This window comes from Phycodurus eques, chromosome 22 (genome assembly GCF_024500275.1).
Source record: "Phycodurus eques isolate BA_2022a chromosome 22, UOR_Pequ_1.1, whole genome shotgun sequence".
NCBI classification, from domain to species: Eukaryota; Metazoa; Chordata; class Actinopteri; order Syngnathiformes; family Syngnathidae; genus Phycodurus; species Phycodurus eques.
The window spans coordinates 3,892,551-3,907,501 of NC_084546.1; the positions used below are offsets into that span (position 1 = coordinate 3,892,551).

The window sequence follows — 14,951 nt, forward strand, 5'->3', positions numbered from 1 at the left end:
CGCCATCACCGCCGCAGGGCCTGGCGGGAAAAGCGACCCAAGCGGGAAGCAGCCAAAAGCAGCGGTGCCTTGAGATGCAAGTTTAATTCGTATCTCAAATCATCTTTCCTGCAGACACAAACAAAGAAGACTTTCACAACGACTGACCCAGCAGGGGCAGTAATATTCGGCGTTTTTCGCAGAGGATAAAGAATATATGACAGTGAGTGTTGTTATATTGTCTGTCTGCATGTGCTGCTGAACCGTTTGTGTTCAAATATCCATTGTTTAAAGCGCTATAACACCCGCACATGGCAACATGAGTAGGAATTGCTACAAACGATTCAATGAAATTATAGAAAATAGAAAAACTATTTAGAGAAACAAATAACAAATAATTAATTTTATGATGTCGATGGCAATTTCTGGGATTTATTACAAAAAAAGCACTCAAATTAGCGGAAAACTGACATATTTAGTGAAATAAAATAAAAAAAACTTTAAAATTTCAAATAAGTTTAAAATGAGAAAAATATAAAACAATAATCACAACAACTTAGTATGATTTTAAAAAATGCACTTATAATAATCATAAATATGAATACAAATGTAAAAATCCAACTAAATAACCTTTGCAACAGAGTGGGTTGGCCATGTTTATGGTTATGAGCCTTAATATTGTGCTTATCTTAAGTATAATAGGAATCGACAGAATATGTGCATTTGTGTGTGCATCGCTGATCACAGCGACTGTAATGTTCCTGCACGACATCCTATGTTGAGACTCAGCCTGTACGGGAACAGAAACACCCCCAGGCTTTGTGTCAAGACACCGGGGCCTCGAACACAGCGCACCATTGTGTGTTTGTAACGTGCAATATCTCCTGTTGGCCCTCTGGCCTTCTGTCGACAACGTGCACCAAAGCCTGTTGTAGTGTAAATAATGAATAACTCTTCTTCCCGTCTGTGTGTATTTGCAAAGGTATGAATGGATAGAAACACAGCAAGTATGTGCGAGCCAAACAAGCGCTTCCACACAAGTTGCATGTAAATATCCTCGTAAAGGGCGAGAAAACATATTTTACAGTGCTGTGAGGGATTAGTCTAAACTGGCCTCTCAGAGTTCATGGCTGGATGGGTTTAGGCGCAGCCGTGTAACAGGTTTTGCACGGCGTGAAAATGCCATCAAATGCTAAAAAATTGTTGCTTTCTCCCTGGGAATTAACTTAGGAATACACATCTCTGTTGACACTGACTGCAACCTATCAGTCACTACATATGCTGAACTCGCCACCTCGAGAATCCATGGAGTGTTGAAAATCAAACCAATTGAACACCCCAAAAATAGAAAACCTGAAAAAAACCTATTCTTTTTGTGGGGGATACGTTCCAGACCCACCTGTGAAAATCCGCACCACAGAGAGACCACGTAGACAACTTTTTATCGTCAAACTAAACTCGTGTATTTAAAAACAACCACTTAGCTTTGCTGGAAGTCAGTTGAGCTTAATGCTCACAAATGATTAAAACAACGACAGACAGGTAAACAAATAGCATTGTGGCATTATTACTTTAGCAGCGGATATTTTAAAACAAACGGTGGAGCAACACATGTAGACAGTTAAAGTAATACTCATAGGCATATATTCTTTATTCCTTGTGAAAAATAACTCATATTAGAGGAGCATATTGAGTCAGTTGTGGAATTCTTCTTTGTGTGTCTCTTTGTCTGTATTATTCTGACCCCGTTGGCCAAGGTGCACACCAGAAGGAGCAGCACAATGTCCATTGAATTGACACACAAAACAAATGTGGCAAAAACTAATAAGAGTGCTATTTCTCTTTTTTAAAAAACAGGTTAGAAAATGTTTTTTTTTATGGTGGGGCTGGATTAATAGTATTTCCGTTCATTTAAATAGGGAACGATGATTTGGGGCGGCACGGTGGACGACTGGTTAGAGCGTCAGCCTCCCAGTTCTGAGGACCCGGGTTCAATCCCCGGCCCCGCCTGATTTGGGCTACGCGTGTGTGTTTTTTTAAATCTTATCACATGGCACCACGCTATACGGAGAATCAGAAAATACCTGCAATGCCGCAAAAACATTCCTTGACCGACGTGCGGAAAAAGTTTAACATTTTGAAATTTGCCGAAAGTAAACAGATACGACTGACTTGGAGTGAAATGTAAAATAGAGTCGACTCCAAAGAAGAAGAACAAATAAGCAGCGAGGGTGAAAAGCAAAGAGGTGTGAAGCTGTAAATTGTCACCTGGAGCAGAGCTTTAGGGGAGGCGTCGCATGCTGATGAATGGAGCCATCAGGCTGGGCAGAGGCATCAGAGCAACCTGCCATCTGCCTGCCCATTACGACAATGGAGTGTTTGATTCTTTTCCCTGCAATACTGGCATCCGAGGAAACATTGCTGTTTTTCACCGCCGTCCTAATTGAACGAGGTCTCCTTCCCGAAATCACATCCAGGCTTTTCAATTTGAGCGGACCGTCGTTTTGATGGGTCGGAGATGCGCGAGAAGATTGAAGCGAGTCAGGAACGTGCAGAGGCGAGAGTGGAGCTACACCAAAGAACAAAAATGGCACGAAAAATCAATGGAATGATGTGGAGACATTAAAATGGCACAGACAGATGGGAAGGCGACTGGTGCTCTTTCTTCAGCAAAGGTCATTAATTCAAAATGAGTTGTCATGGCAATGGATAAGGCTTTAGAAATGAAAAAAAATACAAACAAGTATCACTGGAAAATCCATCACTTTGATATGCTTTAAAACAAATGTATCTTAATAGCTACACTTGCCTTCAGTCAATTTGAGTTAGGATAGCAATGTCGGCTGTTATGACTTTATAAAGTTAATAAGAGATCAGGCGGCAGCAATATATCCAGAAGTCAACAAAAAGGATGCCCACATGGAATGTCAAAAGCAAAATTATTTTAATTTGGCATTGTCAATCTGTACGTGTGCACAAAGTCGTAATTATTTTATTTATTTTTTTTAAAACGACCCTTGGTCTGTCCCCACATTTTCTTATGTTAATGCATTATTAACCAATTTTAAAGTGTTGAAAATGGCATGAGAACAACTCTATTAATTCTTAGAAACATCAGCTGTTTAAGAAGTCGCATAAAAATTTACCTCTTCCTCACTCTGCGGGAGCCGTGCAGTGTTATGTCGCCTCAAGATTAAAAGTCTGGATGTTTGTAGGCAACAACGAGTGAAAATAGGTTCGATACATTGAAATGAGTCCGTTTTGCTCAAATTGATTGCTCTAATGCTTCGGAGCAGAAGGAAGCAGTCAGCCACGAAGGTAAGCTGCGTACAGATTTATTTTCGCCTATTACACAGCTCAGTCAGCTCAACGTTCTATTTATTGGGTAACTTGAAAACGAGTTTGGGAAGATTATGGAACCACAACCGTTTGTTTTTGGCACTGGCGATGACTCCCACCATTTTGATCAATGGCAGCGTGATAAATTTGTGATTTTGGGGTGGTGTGTTGATGTTGTTGCGCGATGGTAAGGTATAATACCAACTTGAACCATGCGGTGTCTGGCATCTCAAGTAAGATGACGAATGATGAATTTGTCGTGATCTTGGAGACGCAAAGAATCCACCCGATAGTGACGATAACATTATTGGATAGATATTGATTTGAGTTGCCATTGTTGCAGTCTGAGCTTTATTTCTTCATCATACAATTCACTATCGGGACCCAATTAAAGTAATTTAGACTCACCTTCACCCCAGGTTTCCTTTTCTGTATTTGATCACGTCCATCACTGTGGAGCCAGTGGGCCCCCCGGCACACCCTCGTGTTGCCTGATTTGAATTTTAACTCTGCACTTCCAATTCAGCGGCTACAACTCAAGGACATATGGCCAACGCTTGTTTTAACTGTGTTGTACTGTTTGGTTATTGATGCCACAATATGTTGCCATTGAAAGTGGACCTACATAAAATAGCTCTGCATATAATTCCAATCAGCCCAAACCAGCATTGTGTCTGGCCCTATCATGTTAATCTATCAAAGTAAAGTGGCTTGACGCTGTAAAATCACTTTATGGAGGCACTGTTGTGACTTTCCAGAGAAGGTTGACAGGCTTCCATAAATCCCTGTGCGTTTAGATGGCATGATGCACCCCCCTCATCTCTTAATTTGATTCGAGGGCATCTAACCTCATTGCAGGCTTAGCTTGGCCTTAGGAGGCACCGGGTCACTGGGAGAGACGCAACAGAAATTGGAACCTGTCGTGAACTCCGAAAGTCATTATCCGCAACCGTTAGAAAAGCCCTCCAACACACACAGTATAATTTGAGTCAACCCTTAACCCCTGGGAGAGTCCAGAAGTCAGGCCAGCTGACTGACAGACAGAGGGGGATTAATCACAAAGAATCTCATGCTTGCATGAACACAGCCCTCCTCTCGCACTCCTCCGTCCATCACCCGCGCTCACGTTCTCCTCGTGAGTCGGAATTAAGATTGTATCCTCTCAGCCGTCACCTGCCTTCACGTCAAATTCCCCCCAAAAAGACTTGAGTCTAAAAGTGCAGAAAGCATGGAGAAGCTGTCTCCTCTGTGACAACATTAGCCTGGGAGACTGAGCAGGGACTCCAGGAGAAAAAGGAACAGAAATAACCAAACAGATTATTGAGCCGAAGAACCAGGATGGCAACGGTTTTCCGTCGCAGCAGCCTCCTGGGCTCATCTTGGCAAACTGTCGCTGCGACAAACACGACGCGGCCGTGCATCCATCAAAGACGCCCGCCTTTATTAGCATAAAACACGCGAGATAGACGGCGCCCGCTGAATATTAATAAAGGGGAAAAAAAGTTCAACAACAGTTGCAGCATCTTTTATTTTCCTCTGATCACATGGTGGTTTGGAGAAATACATTAATAAGACAGAGCACAACACAGATGTGAACATGTGTAATTGAGTACAAGGTAGTGCATAGAATTATGACATCAAAACAGGACTGTTTGCAAAAATACTTTGCTATGGGTGATGGAGAACATGAGGAAGGGAGGAGCTCAGGTATGGCTTGTGGCTATCTTCCATTGGGTGCTTGTGGTGTCGCATCCTTGTCCTTCTAAGGCCTCAAATGGGGAAAAGTGTAACTGCCTCCATGCTACTTCCACAGGAGAGACACATGACAGGGCTTTGGATTTGAGTTTCTTTTAAGGGTGTGCATCTCGGTGCTTACTCATTCTTCTCCTTCTTGGTCTTTTTGCGGCTTGTCGGTCGGTCAATAATCAGTAATCCCACACAATAAACTCTTGATTGCGCCACCATTCTTATCCCCTTTCTTCCTTAACCCCCAGTCCTCAACTTGGTCTGGAGACAAACAAACAAAAAAGCTTCAAATAAAAATAGACAAAAACAAGGAGATTATGTCACACGGGTGAGACAAGACAAAGAGGAAGGCGTGCGAGTACTATAAAAGTGAACAGGGACAGCGGAGAATGGAGTGCGGGGGATTGAGCCGTCGAGAGCACCCAAGGGCAGTGGATTCCGTGTTCACGATAAGTGTGACCACAAATCCCCGGCAGTGGCTGTCAATAACCATTTGAACTTGGCTGCTGTGGCTAAAGACAGCGGATGAACACTGCCTTAGAGGAGGGATGAAGGTGGAAAGAGCCCGCCAAGGGAAGATGTTTCAGAGAGAGTGATGCGGTATGGCTCGTGAATTTAACAGGTCCAGATCTTCTAAAAGACTCCCTATCATTATCGATCAACCTGTAAAAGGGACGCTATGGCCAGTCCCTTCTGCAGTTGAAGGGTGATTGCAGTCTCAGTAGGAACATTGTAGGCATCATGACAAAGGAGTATTGGAGTAGTCGGCTTGAAGAGATATTCTCCACTAATTGTTTGTACCTTTTCCAGGTCAAAAACTGCACAGGTAGAAGTAACAATATATATTTTCTACCATTTCCAGGACCAGAAATTTAAGAATGCCCAACCTTGACCTTCACAAAGCTATCCACTGTTTCAATGGCCTTAGACTCTTGGTTTAGTAAACTGTTGGTGGCAGGTGAGGTTTGTTTTTCAGCCTCACACCCTGTGTGCTTGTTTGTCCTTTTTTATTGTTCTAGAAGAGGCTACAAATCGACACCATCGACAAGACCTGGCTTAAAGGTGCCAATTTTCTGTGACCAATCGGGACTCTGCCGTGTTTTCATTGCACCAATTAGAAGCCACTCTCGGGCTGCTAAGAACCTTGGTCATGGTCAAACAGAAGAAGTACTTATCAAAACTTTAGCTGCTACACAAAATTGGAAGCACAGAACTGGCAAAATGCCTGATGGGGAGATGGAACTATCCGATGGAACTATCCGAACCCCTAATTTATTAATTAATCAAACCAACTGAGCTGCCTGCATTGGCGTTGTTATTCGTCCTAGCTGCTTCTTCTTCATTGTCACTCTTGCAAAGCTCTGAGAGCTCAAACACAGTTCGAGGATGCGAGGCAGAGCAATGGAAGGGTCAGGGGAAGAAATGAAGTGGACAAGGGAAAGATAGGGAGCAGGGGCCACTCATGCGGCAGGAATACACAATGAGGGAGAGCGGCTGTGCACGCTGCGGTGATCGGGCCGGGTGATAAACCCGCTGAAAACGAACGCGAGAGGGGGGAGAGGGAAAGAGAGGGGCTTTAACCTGCTTGCCCTTCGGCTGCCTCCGGCTGCTCACTGTTTGCTATCTGGACGTGTTAAGTGCTGAATGCATTAGAAATGTGACTAAGGACGCTGGGAGAAGGGATGGCAACGAGAGCATTAAAAAGCAGTGGAAGCGGATCGAAATGTCATCAGTGACTGCAGCCATAGAAGTAATTATCAGTGACAAAAGCCTGCTGTTGTCCGGTCTGGCTCTTGTTGAAAAGTCAATCATAAAAGTGAGATTCAGGGTTTCGTTGTTGCAGTTTTTAATCGGGATAGAAGATGAAGGGCGGGGAAGGGCGAAGAGATCTGCGGCATCTTTGGTTAAGAGCCCACTTGGATCGTCCAGAGGGTCAAAATCACACGTTTTGACATTTGTATGCCTGCGCAGCTTCCTGGTTTGGCGCAGATAAAGCAGTCTAAACATCCTAATCGCGGTCATCGCTATCAGCATCATTCTTCTCTCTTTTTTTCTTCTTGGCTGCGTCACTCTGCATATTATTGCTCTGGAGCCTTATCACAAAAGTGTCTTTTTGGCACCTAATGACTTTAAAAGTTAGATAAAGCCCAGATGAGCAAGAGGGTATTGTGACTGTCGTGGGGCGATAATCACGGGGCGGGATTACCATATCGTCGGCAGGCTTGCTTCAAAACAATTTACAAGATCATATAACAGCACCCTGACAAGGCTACAGGTAGCTGCCGCTAAAATGCAGCGCACCCACGCCATGAATAAAACATCCATGCAATTTACATGACGCAACGCTTAAAAAACTGCCCGCATGTGACTTTCATATCTAATACTAATGCCCGTGAGGGTGCGTGAGAGCCATTTGCTGTAAAAACAATGGAATTATAAAAGAGAGAAAAAATCTAATAAAAAAGCTCAAGGAATGTAAATACGTCTTTTTGGGGTCTACTGGTGGTTATAGATCACATAGTAAGTGCCCAGAAATCAGGTTAGCATCCACCCGAGTGGTTTTAGTGTGACTGCATTTCAACTTTTTACTAGGGGAAGAGACTTGTGCAGAGATGAATGGGGTCCAAGTGTAATGACATTAAAACACAGAGAGAGGCGACCGCCAATGTCGGCAGGTATTAGGGAAATAAGGTGGGACGTTATGACTGGTGATCTGGGTTATATTCTACTGTCTAAGAGCATATTGTGCATGTTATATATTAGGAGTGGTAACACACATCTATGAAGCTAATGAGCTGATGGAACCTCTTGTGAGAATTAAGTAGCATTTCATACAATGGTTTTTGAAAGTAAAGCATTTTTAGGGCAGTGTGTCGGCCATATTTGTGGAAGAAGTGTTGTTGATTTTCTGTAGTATAATAAAGTGAAACCTCGTTTTTCATGACTAAAACCCAACTGTACGAAATCCAAAGCAATATTTCACATAGGAAATAAGCTAAATCCAATTAATCTGTTCGAGACACAAAAAAACCTTAACAATAAAACACATTTTATAGAGACTAACTGTAGCTTTACATACAAAAACTGTGTAAAATAAATATAAATGACTAATGAAGTGGATACATTAATATTTAACTTCACTTTTACCTTTATTGAAGACTTGATGGTGTAGACAGTGAGGAAGGGAGACAGGTGAGCCATCTTCCGTGTTCTTTCTAAAACTCTACACTGTTTTGCACGTTTTGGAGGTTTCTGTCGTATTGTGTAAAAAGCGTTCAACAGACGGCAAGGCGAATTCCACGATGCAATCTTTTATTAACAACTCAAGGCAAAAAAAGCCTCCCGGTCAGCTTGGCAATACTAGTTGGGGCAACATCAGCACAACACTAGTATAATAAGTTTCACCGCACTTTATTGGTCCGTATGGTGGCTTATTTAGCAACTGTTATATGAGCCACCATGTGGCCCAAGAAAGTGTGGTGAAACTGTGTTATTACAATGCTGCTATTATTTTGAAGGTCTGACTTTTAACAGCAGCAAGAGGTTCCCTGAGTGTTATTGCTTTCAGTTGTTAAAAAGCTTGCATGAACGTGCATCAGGATATAATTACTGGATTATGATTACAGAAAAACTAAATTTAGACCCCCCCCCCCCAAAAAAAAAACCCACAGAAAACTGAATCCTATAAAAACTAGGGCATACAAAAAAAAAAAAAAACGATGTTCCACTGTACTGTGACTTTTTGATTTATTCCTTACTAAATTCTCACATAGAATGAAGTGAAAGACTTACTTACATGTCGTCTGTCCGTGAGGCTGCATGCTTATTTTTCTTCACAAACAAACCAAGCGAGTTATTTTTAAGTAGAAACTAGCATTTTTTATTATTATTTATTTATTTTATTTTTTAACTGTATTGACACATGCAGAAGCAGAATTTCAACAAGCACGCCCCAAGCAAAATATGCAGTAATGAATGAAACGTGATGTTAAACCACATGAAAACTTCGCACCTGTTTGGCATTGTTGACACACTGCAGGTACATGGCTGCTATGTTGGAGCAATGGAGGGTTTTGCCGGCATTTTCTCTATAGCACGCAAGGATCTGGCCCTGCAGGTCAACGCACACCGGATACGTGTCGTAGCGCCTGTGAAAGGGAAAAGAAGAAGGTGCAATGAGGGAACATAAGGTGAGAAATAAAATGTGCCAGACTAGGGAAAAATAAACGCAAAAGTAATGAACATCTGTGGTCCTTAAGGGAGACAATGCGGCCCATTGAGCAATACTGCAGTCTATGGTGAGAAGACCCTCCATCCTCCTCCCTTACCACTGTCATTCCAGTCCAAAACACCGAAGCTTGAATCGGCATTAAAGGAATCGCTGAGGGATGGAAGAAAAAAAAAGCCAATCTAACCACTGTCCGACCTTTGAAAAAAATGGACAAATCAAGACGTCAAATAAACGGCTTCACCCCCAAGGAAGGGAGATCCATCGGTATCTTGGGACCATATGGGATAGTAGTGCATGTGCAAATCAATGTACTGTATTACACAATAGAGAGGATTGATGATGCAGACACAGAATTACAAGAGTGATAATGCTTTGGTAAAATTAGCCTTAAGCTTGCTTTATCCTCCATGTACTCCATATAAAACCCTACAAAAAAGGGACTGCTGAGCAAAGTATTGATCCATCCTCTGGGTATCTTTATCGATCAGTAATTTCTCCCTCACAGTGCCAGCCGATCATATAGCATTCTAGCATCCCGAGAAAGGTGTCGTAAAGCTTGAGTGCTAAGCGTCTGTTTGAAGGCAAAGCCATCACTCGCTCGGTGCACTCAGTGTGTCCCCAAGGCCTACTGCAGCTTTAGCACCGCAGTACAAATTACGGTATTTTCCAGATGCTAGGGCTCGATGTTATGGTTGACTTCGGCGCGGAAAAGCGCGCAGGTGCTGGCACGCATGCCGCCGTGTCTTGTCCAGTGTTTAACTGCTTTTGTCTGACGCTTCCCACACCCCATAAAGATCCATAATGACGACATGTGCGCACGTGAGGGCTATTATGCTAATGGCGTCATCATCATTTTGTTCACGCCAGTGCCCAGGAAACTCTGTTGGTCGCACTAAAACGTGCATGAAAGCCTTTTTTCCTGGCCTGTCAGCGACTTCAAGCCGGGTCCCCCGTCGTCACAATCAGATGTTTGAGTCGCCCCCCAGAGTGAGAAATTATCCCCCTGTTAGATGCAAAGCTGGGGATTGGGGAAACTATGGGTCATTACCCAGAGTGCAATGCAGCAGGAAACCGATGCAATTCACATGTACATCACCACATGGTTTTGGAATTGTCCTTGTCTGTGCAGGTCACAGATAACTGCAGTGTTACATTCGAAGGGTCGTATAGGAATATAAAGGGGGGCATTATCCATTTCAGAGGTTGAACTTAGAAGTAATTTGTAACATTTTAGCATAAGTAATTGTGATCTTAGTGCAATCCTTACTTTAATGAGAACCTTTACTTCTTTACAACATAATATACATAAAGAATAGCTGTTCGAAAAGGGCTTCGTCTGAAGCAAAGCTAATGAATGCCGAACAGCTGCTCTCTTTCTCTTCAATTTAGACAACGTAAACCTCCATGGATGTAAACCTTAATGTTTTGCATTTTGTGTTAGCATTAAGCTAGTGGATGAAAATGTTGTGCGGTTGTTTTCAATACATAACGTGTAATTCTCTTGAATGAGTGTGAGGGTAAGGCAGTTATACATGTTCAGTGTGGGAACTCTGAACAACTCTGTCGCAAAAATTCAGAATCCGAATACATGTACCGTTACACCCTGAGGCAGTGATAGTTCTGCGTTTGGCTACTGAACAACCTAAATCTTTGCCACCCTCCTTGGCACTCATTCATTACACTGCCAGTGGGCATCTACTGAGACTAGATGGGCCGCTTTTTTAGGCATCGGTGATAATGCCAGGTGATTCCCGCTGATACAAAGCGCAGTGTTTATCACCGGTAATGGACTCTTGTGAGAGAGAGAAAAGGGGACGGAGGAAGAGGATTTCTTTTTTTTTTTTTACTATTTTTGCGCTGGCTCTGCAGTAAGGAGGTTGAGCCGGTGCTTAAGTTAATCTCTTTGACAAGAGCACCGCTACACACACAACCCATTATCATCTATCATGAAAATGAACATAAAAGTTCCAGCTACCACGACAAACCCTCCCCTCATTCTTAGTTTTACATTAGGTGCCCTCATAATGACAGCAAACTGATGACCAGCATTTCATATCACGGCCTCCACTGAGGCCTAACGATCGCTCATTGCTGCCGTATGCAACGGTCATTGAGATTCATGAACTCGTTCACTGAGAAAACGACGACAACAATCCAGCAGTGTTTAAAGAAAAGTGAGTAGGAGTTCTGCTACGTAATAATCAACTCCCTGACAGAGGTACGTTTCACCACTATGTGAAATGAGGTGGCAATTTTATGGCTTGATAATAAAGTCACAAGATGGAAGATAAATGCAAATAACGTAGACATATATGTAGCAGACAAATGTATAAAAATGTAATTGGTACTTTTGGGGCCATTTTATTGATTTAAAGTTGTCACCCTTCTGGACTAAAAAAAATTTTGGACGATAGACATTACAGATTCTCAGAGCCATGTCATAAATCACAAAGCAGGGAGAGCGCAGGGGCCAATGCGAGTAGCCGAAAAAGGGTACGAGGACACAATGAAAGCTGTGAAAAAAGGAATCCCAAATGAAAAGAAGACCCACTGTGTTCTGCATCGGAGAAGAACAGAAGCAGAGGAGGTCAAAAGGAGGAGCAGAGTGATACTGTGTCTCACTTAACATGTAATTAGCTACAGCAGATTACCTGCTTGCTTCCCTTCAAAATGTCTCCTTCCTCAAGGTGTCCCCGACATCATTAAACCAACGTCAGCACATTCGCATGGAGGGAAAATACTCACGTGCGCTTGCACGGCTACATGACTTATTGACTGTGAGCTGAGGCGATCAATATGCTATACTTTACAGTCTATACGGAGATTGACTTCTCTTCTATAACCTTGCAAAACGATAGCAAGTGTACAAATACGTGAATTTGGAGCAATTATGTTTCACGAGTTTCGATGGTGAGAAAAAAGGTAAGCACAATATTCTATAAACCAGCTAAATAAGTGTTACGTTTTTGTAAGTATCCCAAAAAGCGGAAACAAATGGTGATGGACACCATGCAAAGAGACTCATGGAACCTACACATTCATGAATAGCAAAATAAAAGAATGAGAAAACTCAGCTATCCCGCCAACGTATATCCATTTCCTACTCATTAATAAATTTTGTAGCCATCCCACTAAATGCAGAAAGCAGTGCAGAGCATTGTTGTAACATGAGCATGTTTTCTATTGGTACAAAGCTCTTTCGATTAAACGCCAAAATTGGACTGCACCATTTCTACTAACGATTTGTACCAAATCCTACTAAATTCACAATTCAATTTGTAATTAAAATGCAGACTTGTTCATTGTTATATTTGCATGTTTTGGATAGCAAGTTGCAGAACAACTATTGAGTTTCCCACAAAATCATTTTCTAATTATTCCAAAACAGACCTGTATTATTCGGCTATCAGTGCAACCGGGTTCATTTTAAAAACAGAAGCTTTATCAAATGAATAACAAAATCCGTCTGTTTTCTACTCATTATTACATCTCGCCCCAAATCGTACTAAATCCAAAATGTTTTTATTATTCCCAATGCAGATACTAGTATTGTTAAGCTATCAATGCATATGGATCAATTTTAAAAACAGTGAACGCTACATTTGGTACCAAATCCTACAAAATTCAATTGTTCAATCTGTGCTTGAACTCACACACTAATAAAGATGGACACAGATCAATCAAGCCCAATAGCGGCCCGTTGGACAATATGGATCACTTTGATCCTCCGCCAGATTGAGTTCACAATCAGCACGTTGTCTATTCATCATCATTTGGGTCCACTTGGGGGTTAACAGGGTTAAGGGAAGGGTGCCGGTCGCCGCTTAAATAGCTCTCATGTTCTCTACAGTTAAGGCAAGTGTCACTACTGCGGGGGTGGATAAAAATAAATGATCCAGTTAGACAGTACAACGACACGTGCTTTTAAAAAAAAACAATGAATGACCCCTTACAGTGAATCCATCAGAGTGGATAGGCGGAAAAAAACTTCAAAAAATCAAGTTAGGCATCAAAAAAGGCAAAAGGTGCGAAGAGTCTACAGTATATGAATGAAACGTGTGAGCTTTGGCAGCCCCGAGAAGAGCTTTTAGAGGTGTCATTGACGTCTGGCGCTATAGCTGGCCACTAGCTCCTCGGTTGCCATGGTGACAAAATTAGGCTTAAACCTCACCTGACAGCGAGGTCGCCACTGTGCGACATCGGCCCACGACTTCACTACTCCAAATGACATCTTGACTAATTAATTCGCTGAGTGAAAGTTTTTGCTTCATAATCAACAACTAATTGCTTCGCTCATTTCAGAGGCATGGCAATTTATCACTTAAACTAAAAAGGAAGTTAAAGCCCTGGCTCAACACCTTATTTACATTTTAAAGGCTAATTTTTTACTCATTTGGGCGCTTTTGGATTTGGATTTCTACTTCAGCAACTCACAAACAAACAAAAAACGATTAAACGAAGGCCACATAGGAATCGAGATAAATGCTGAGTGGATATAATATGTTGGTGGAAATATGTCAGCTTTCTCCTAATTAGTGTTCCTTTTTGTATAAAATCCAACTAAATTAAAGCGATGGATTAGTAAATTGCTCTCTTCTTCTTTTGCCTCGAATAATCAACAATCGGCGCCACTGGTGGCCGACTGGTTAGAGCGTCTGCCTCACAGTTCTGAGGACCGGGGTTCAATCCCCGGGCCCGCCTGTGTGGAGTTTGCATGTTCTCCCCATGCCTGCGTGGGTTTTCTCCGGGCACTCCGGTTTCCTTCCTAATCCCAATAACATGCATGGTAGGTTAATTGACAACTCTAAATTGCCCGTAGGTGTGAATGTGAGTGCGAATGGTTGTTTGTTTGTATGTGCCCTGCGATTGGCTGGCAACCAGTTCAGGGTGTGCCCCGGCTCCTGCCCGATGATAGCTGGGATAGACTCCAGCACGCCCGCAACCCTAGTGAGGAGAAGCGGCTCAGAAAATGGATGGATAATCAACAATCAGTTCCACACAATTGACAGAGTTCTTAATGATCAATTAGTTTATTATTTTGTCCGTAGTGAGCACCAACTTTGCCACAAGCAAGTTAAAAAAAGTTTTTTTCTAAAATGAAAAATATGCACTCCTTGGGAGCGTTACACAAACGCGACAATCACTTTATATTCACCTTGAGATAACGTGAGGATTGTGGCTATTGTTATTGTCAACAGGATTAAATTAAAAAAGGAGGAAGCGAAAAAGAATCTTTTCAAGGGAGACATTAAATAAACAATAGACAAAGTAACTTTTGTAGCCTAGAGGGAGGAGACAAGCGACAGTGAAGTGACAGACAAAAATGAGCTCCTATTCTCTGTGGCCAACCTGGAAATGTTGCGCACTTACATAATCAGTTGCAAACACAAAGGCCTAACAATGCGGTCTGATCTCCATACAAATGCATACATCAAGGTAAGACATGGCGGAGGCGTGTGTCTGGCGGAGGCTTACAAAACACTTCCGTTGCTATTCATTCCCCACCATTCGCGACGTTAATTCAACAGGGAGTCGGGTTAAAGTGAGCAAAGAAGCTCCGCCAAAAGGTTAGCAATGACAGGAAGCTTAGGACCCCGTTTTCTTTCAAGCGCTTTGCATAATCTCTCATCTTTCACTTTCCTACGAGCCTGGCAGT

At 42.4% G+C, this 14,951-nt stretch overlaps 1 protein-coding gene across 7 annotated transcripts in view; it reads right to left on the bottom strand.

Annotated features, from left to right (window-relative positions):
* Window positions 1-562: 562 nt before the first annotated feature.
* The window catches only part of chchd3a (coiled-coil-helix-coiled-coil-helix domain containing 3a), a 47,596-nt gene continuing 33,207 nt past the window's right edge, over window positions 563-14,951 (bottom strand). For 4 of the 7 annotated variants that reach the window (XM_061668289.1, XM_061668288.1, XM_061668284.1 and 1 more), the window contains 2 exons: window positions 9,077-9,212; window positions 563-2,548 (listed from right to left, as the gene is read on the bottom strand). In XM_061668289.1, the coding sequence (XP_061524273.1) occupies window positions 2,462-2,548; window positions 9,077-9,212 (223 nt within the window). In that variant the 3' untranslated portion in view covers window positions 563-2,461. Of the gene's footprint in view, window positions 2,549-4,798; window positions 5,326-8,856; window positions 8,896-9,076; window positions 9,213-14,951 lie in introns of those variants that run through there. The other 3 variants (XM_061668286.1, XM_061668285.1, XM_061668287.1) reach the window with 3 other exon arrangements.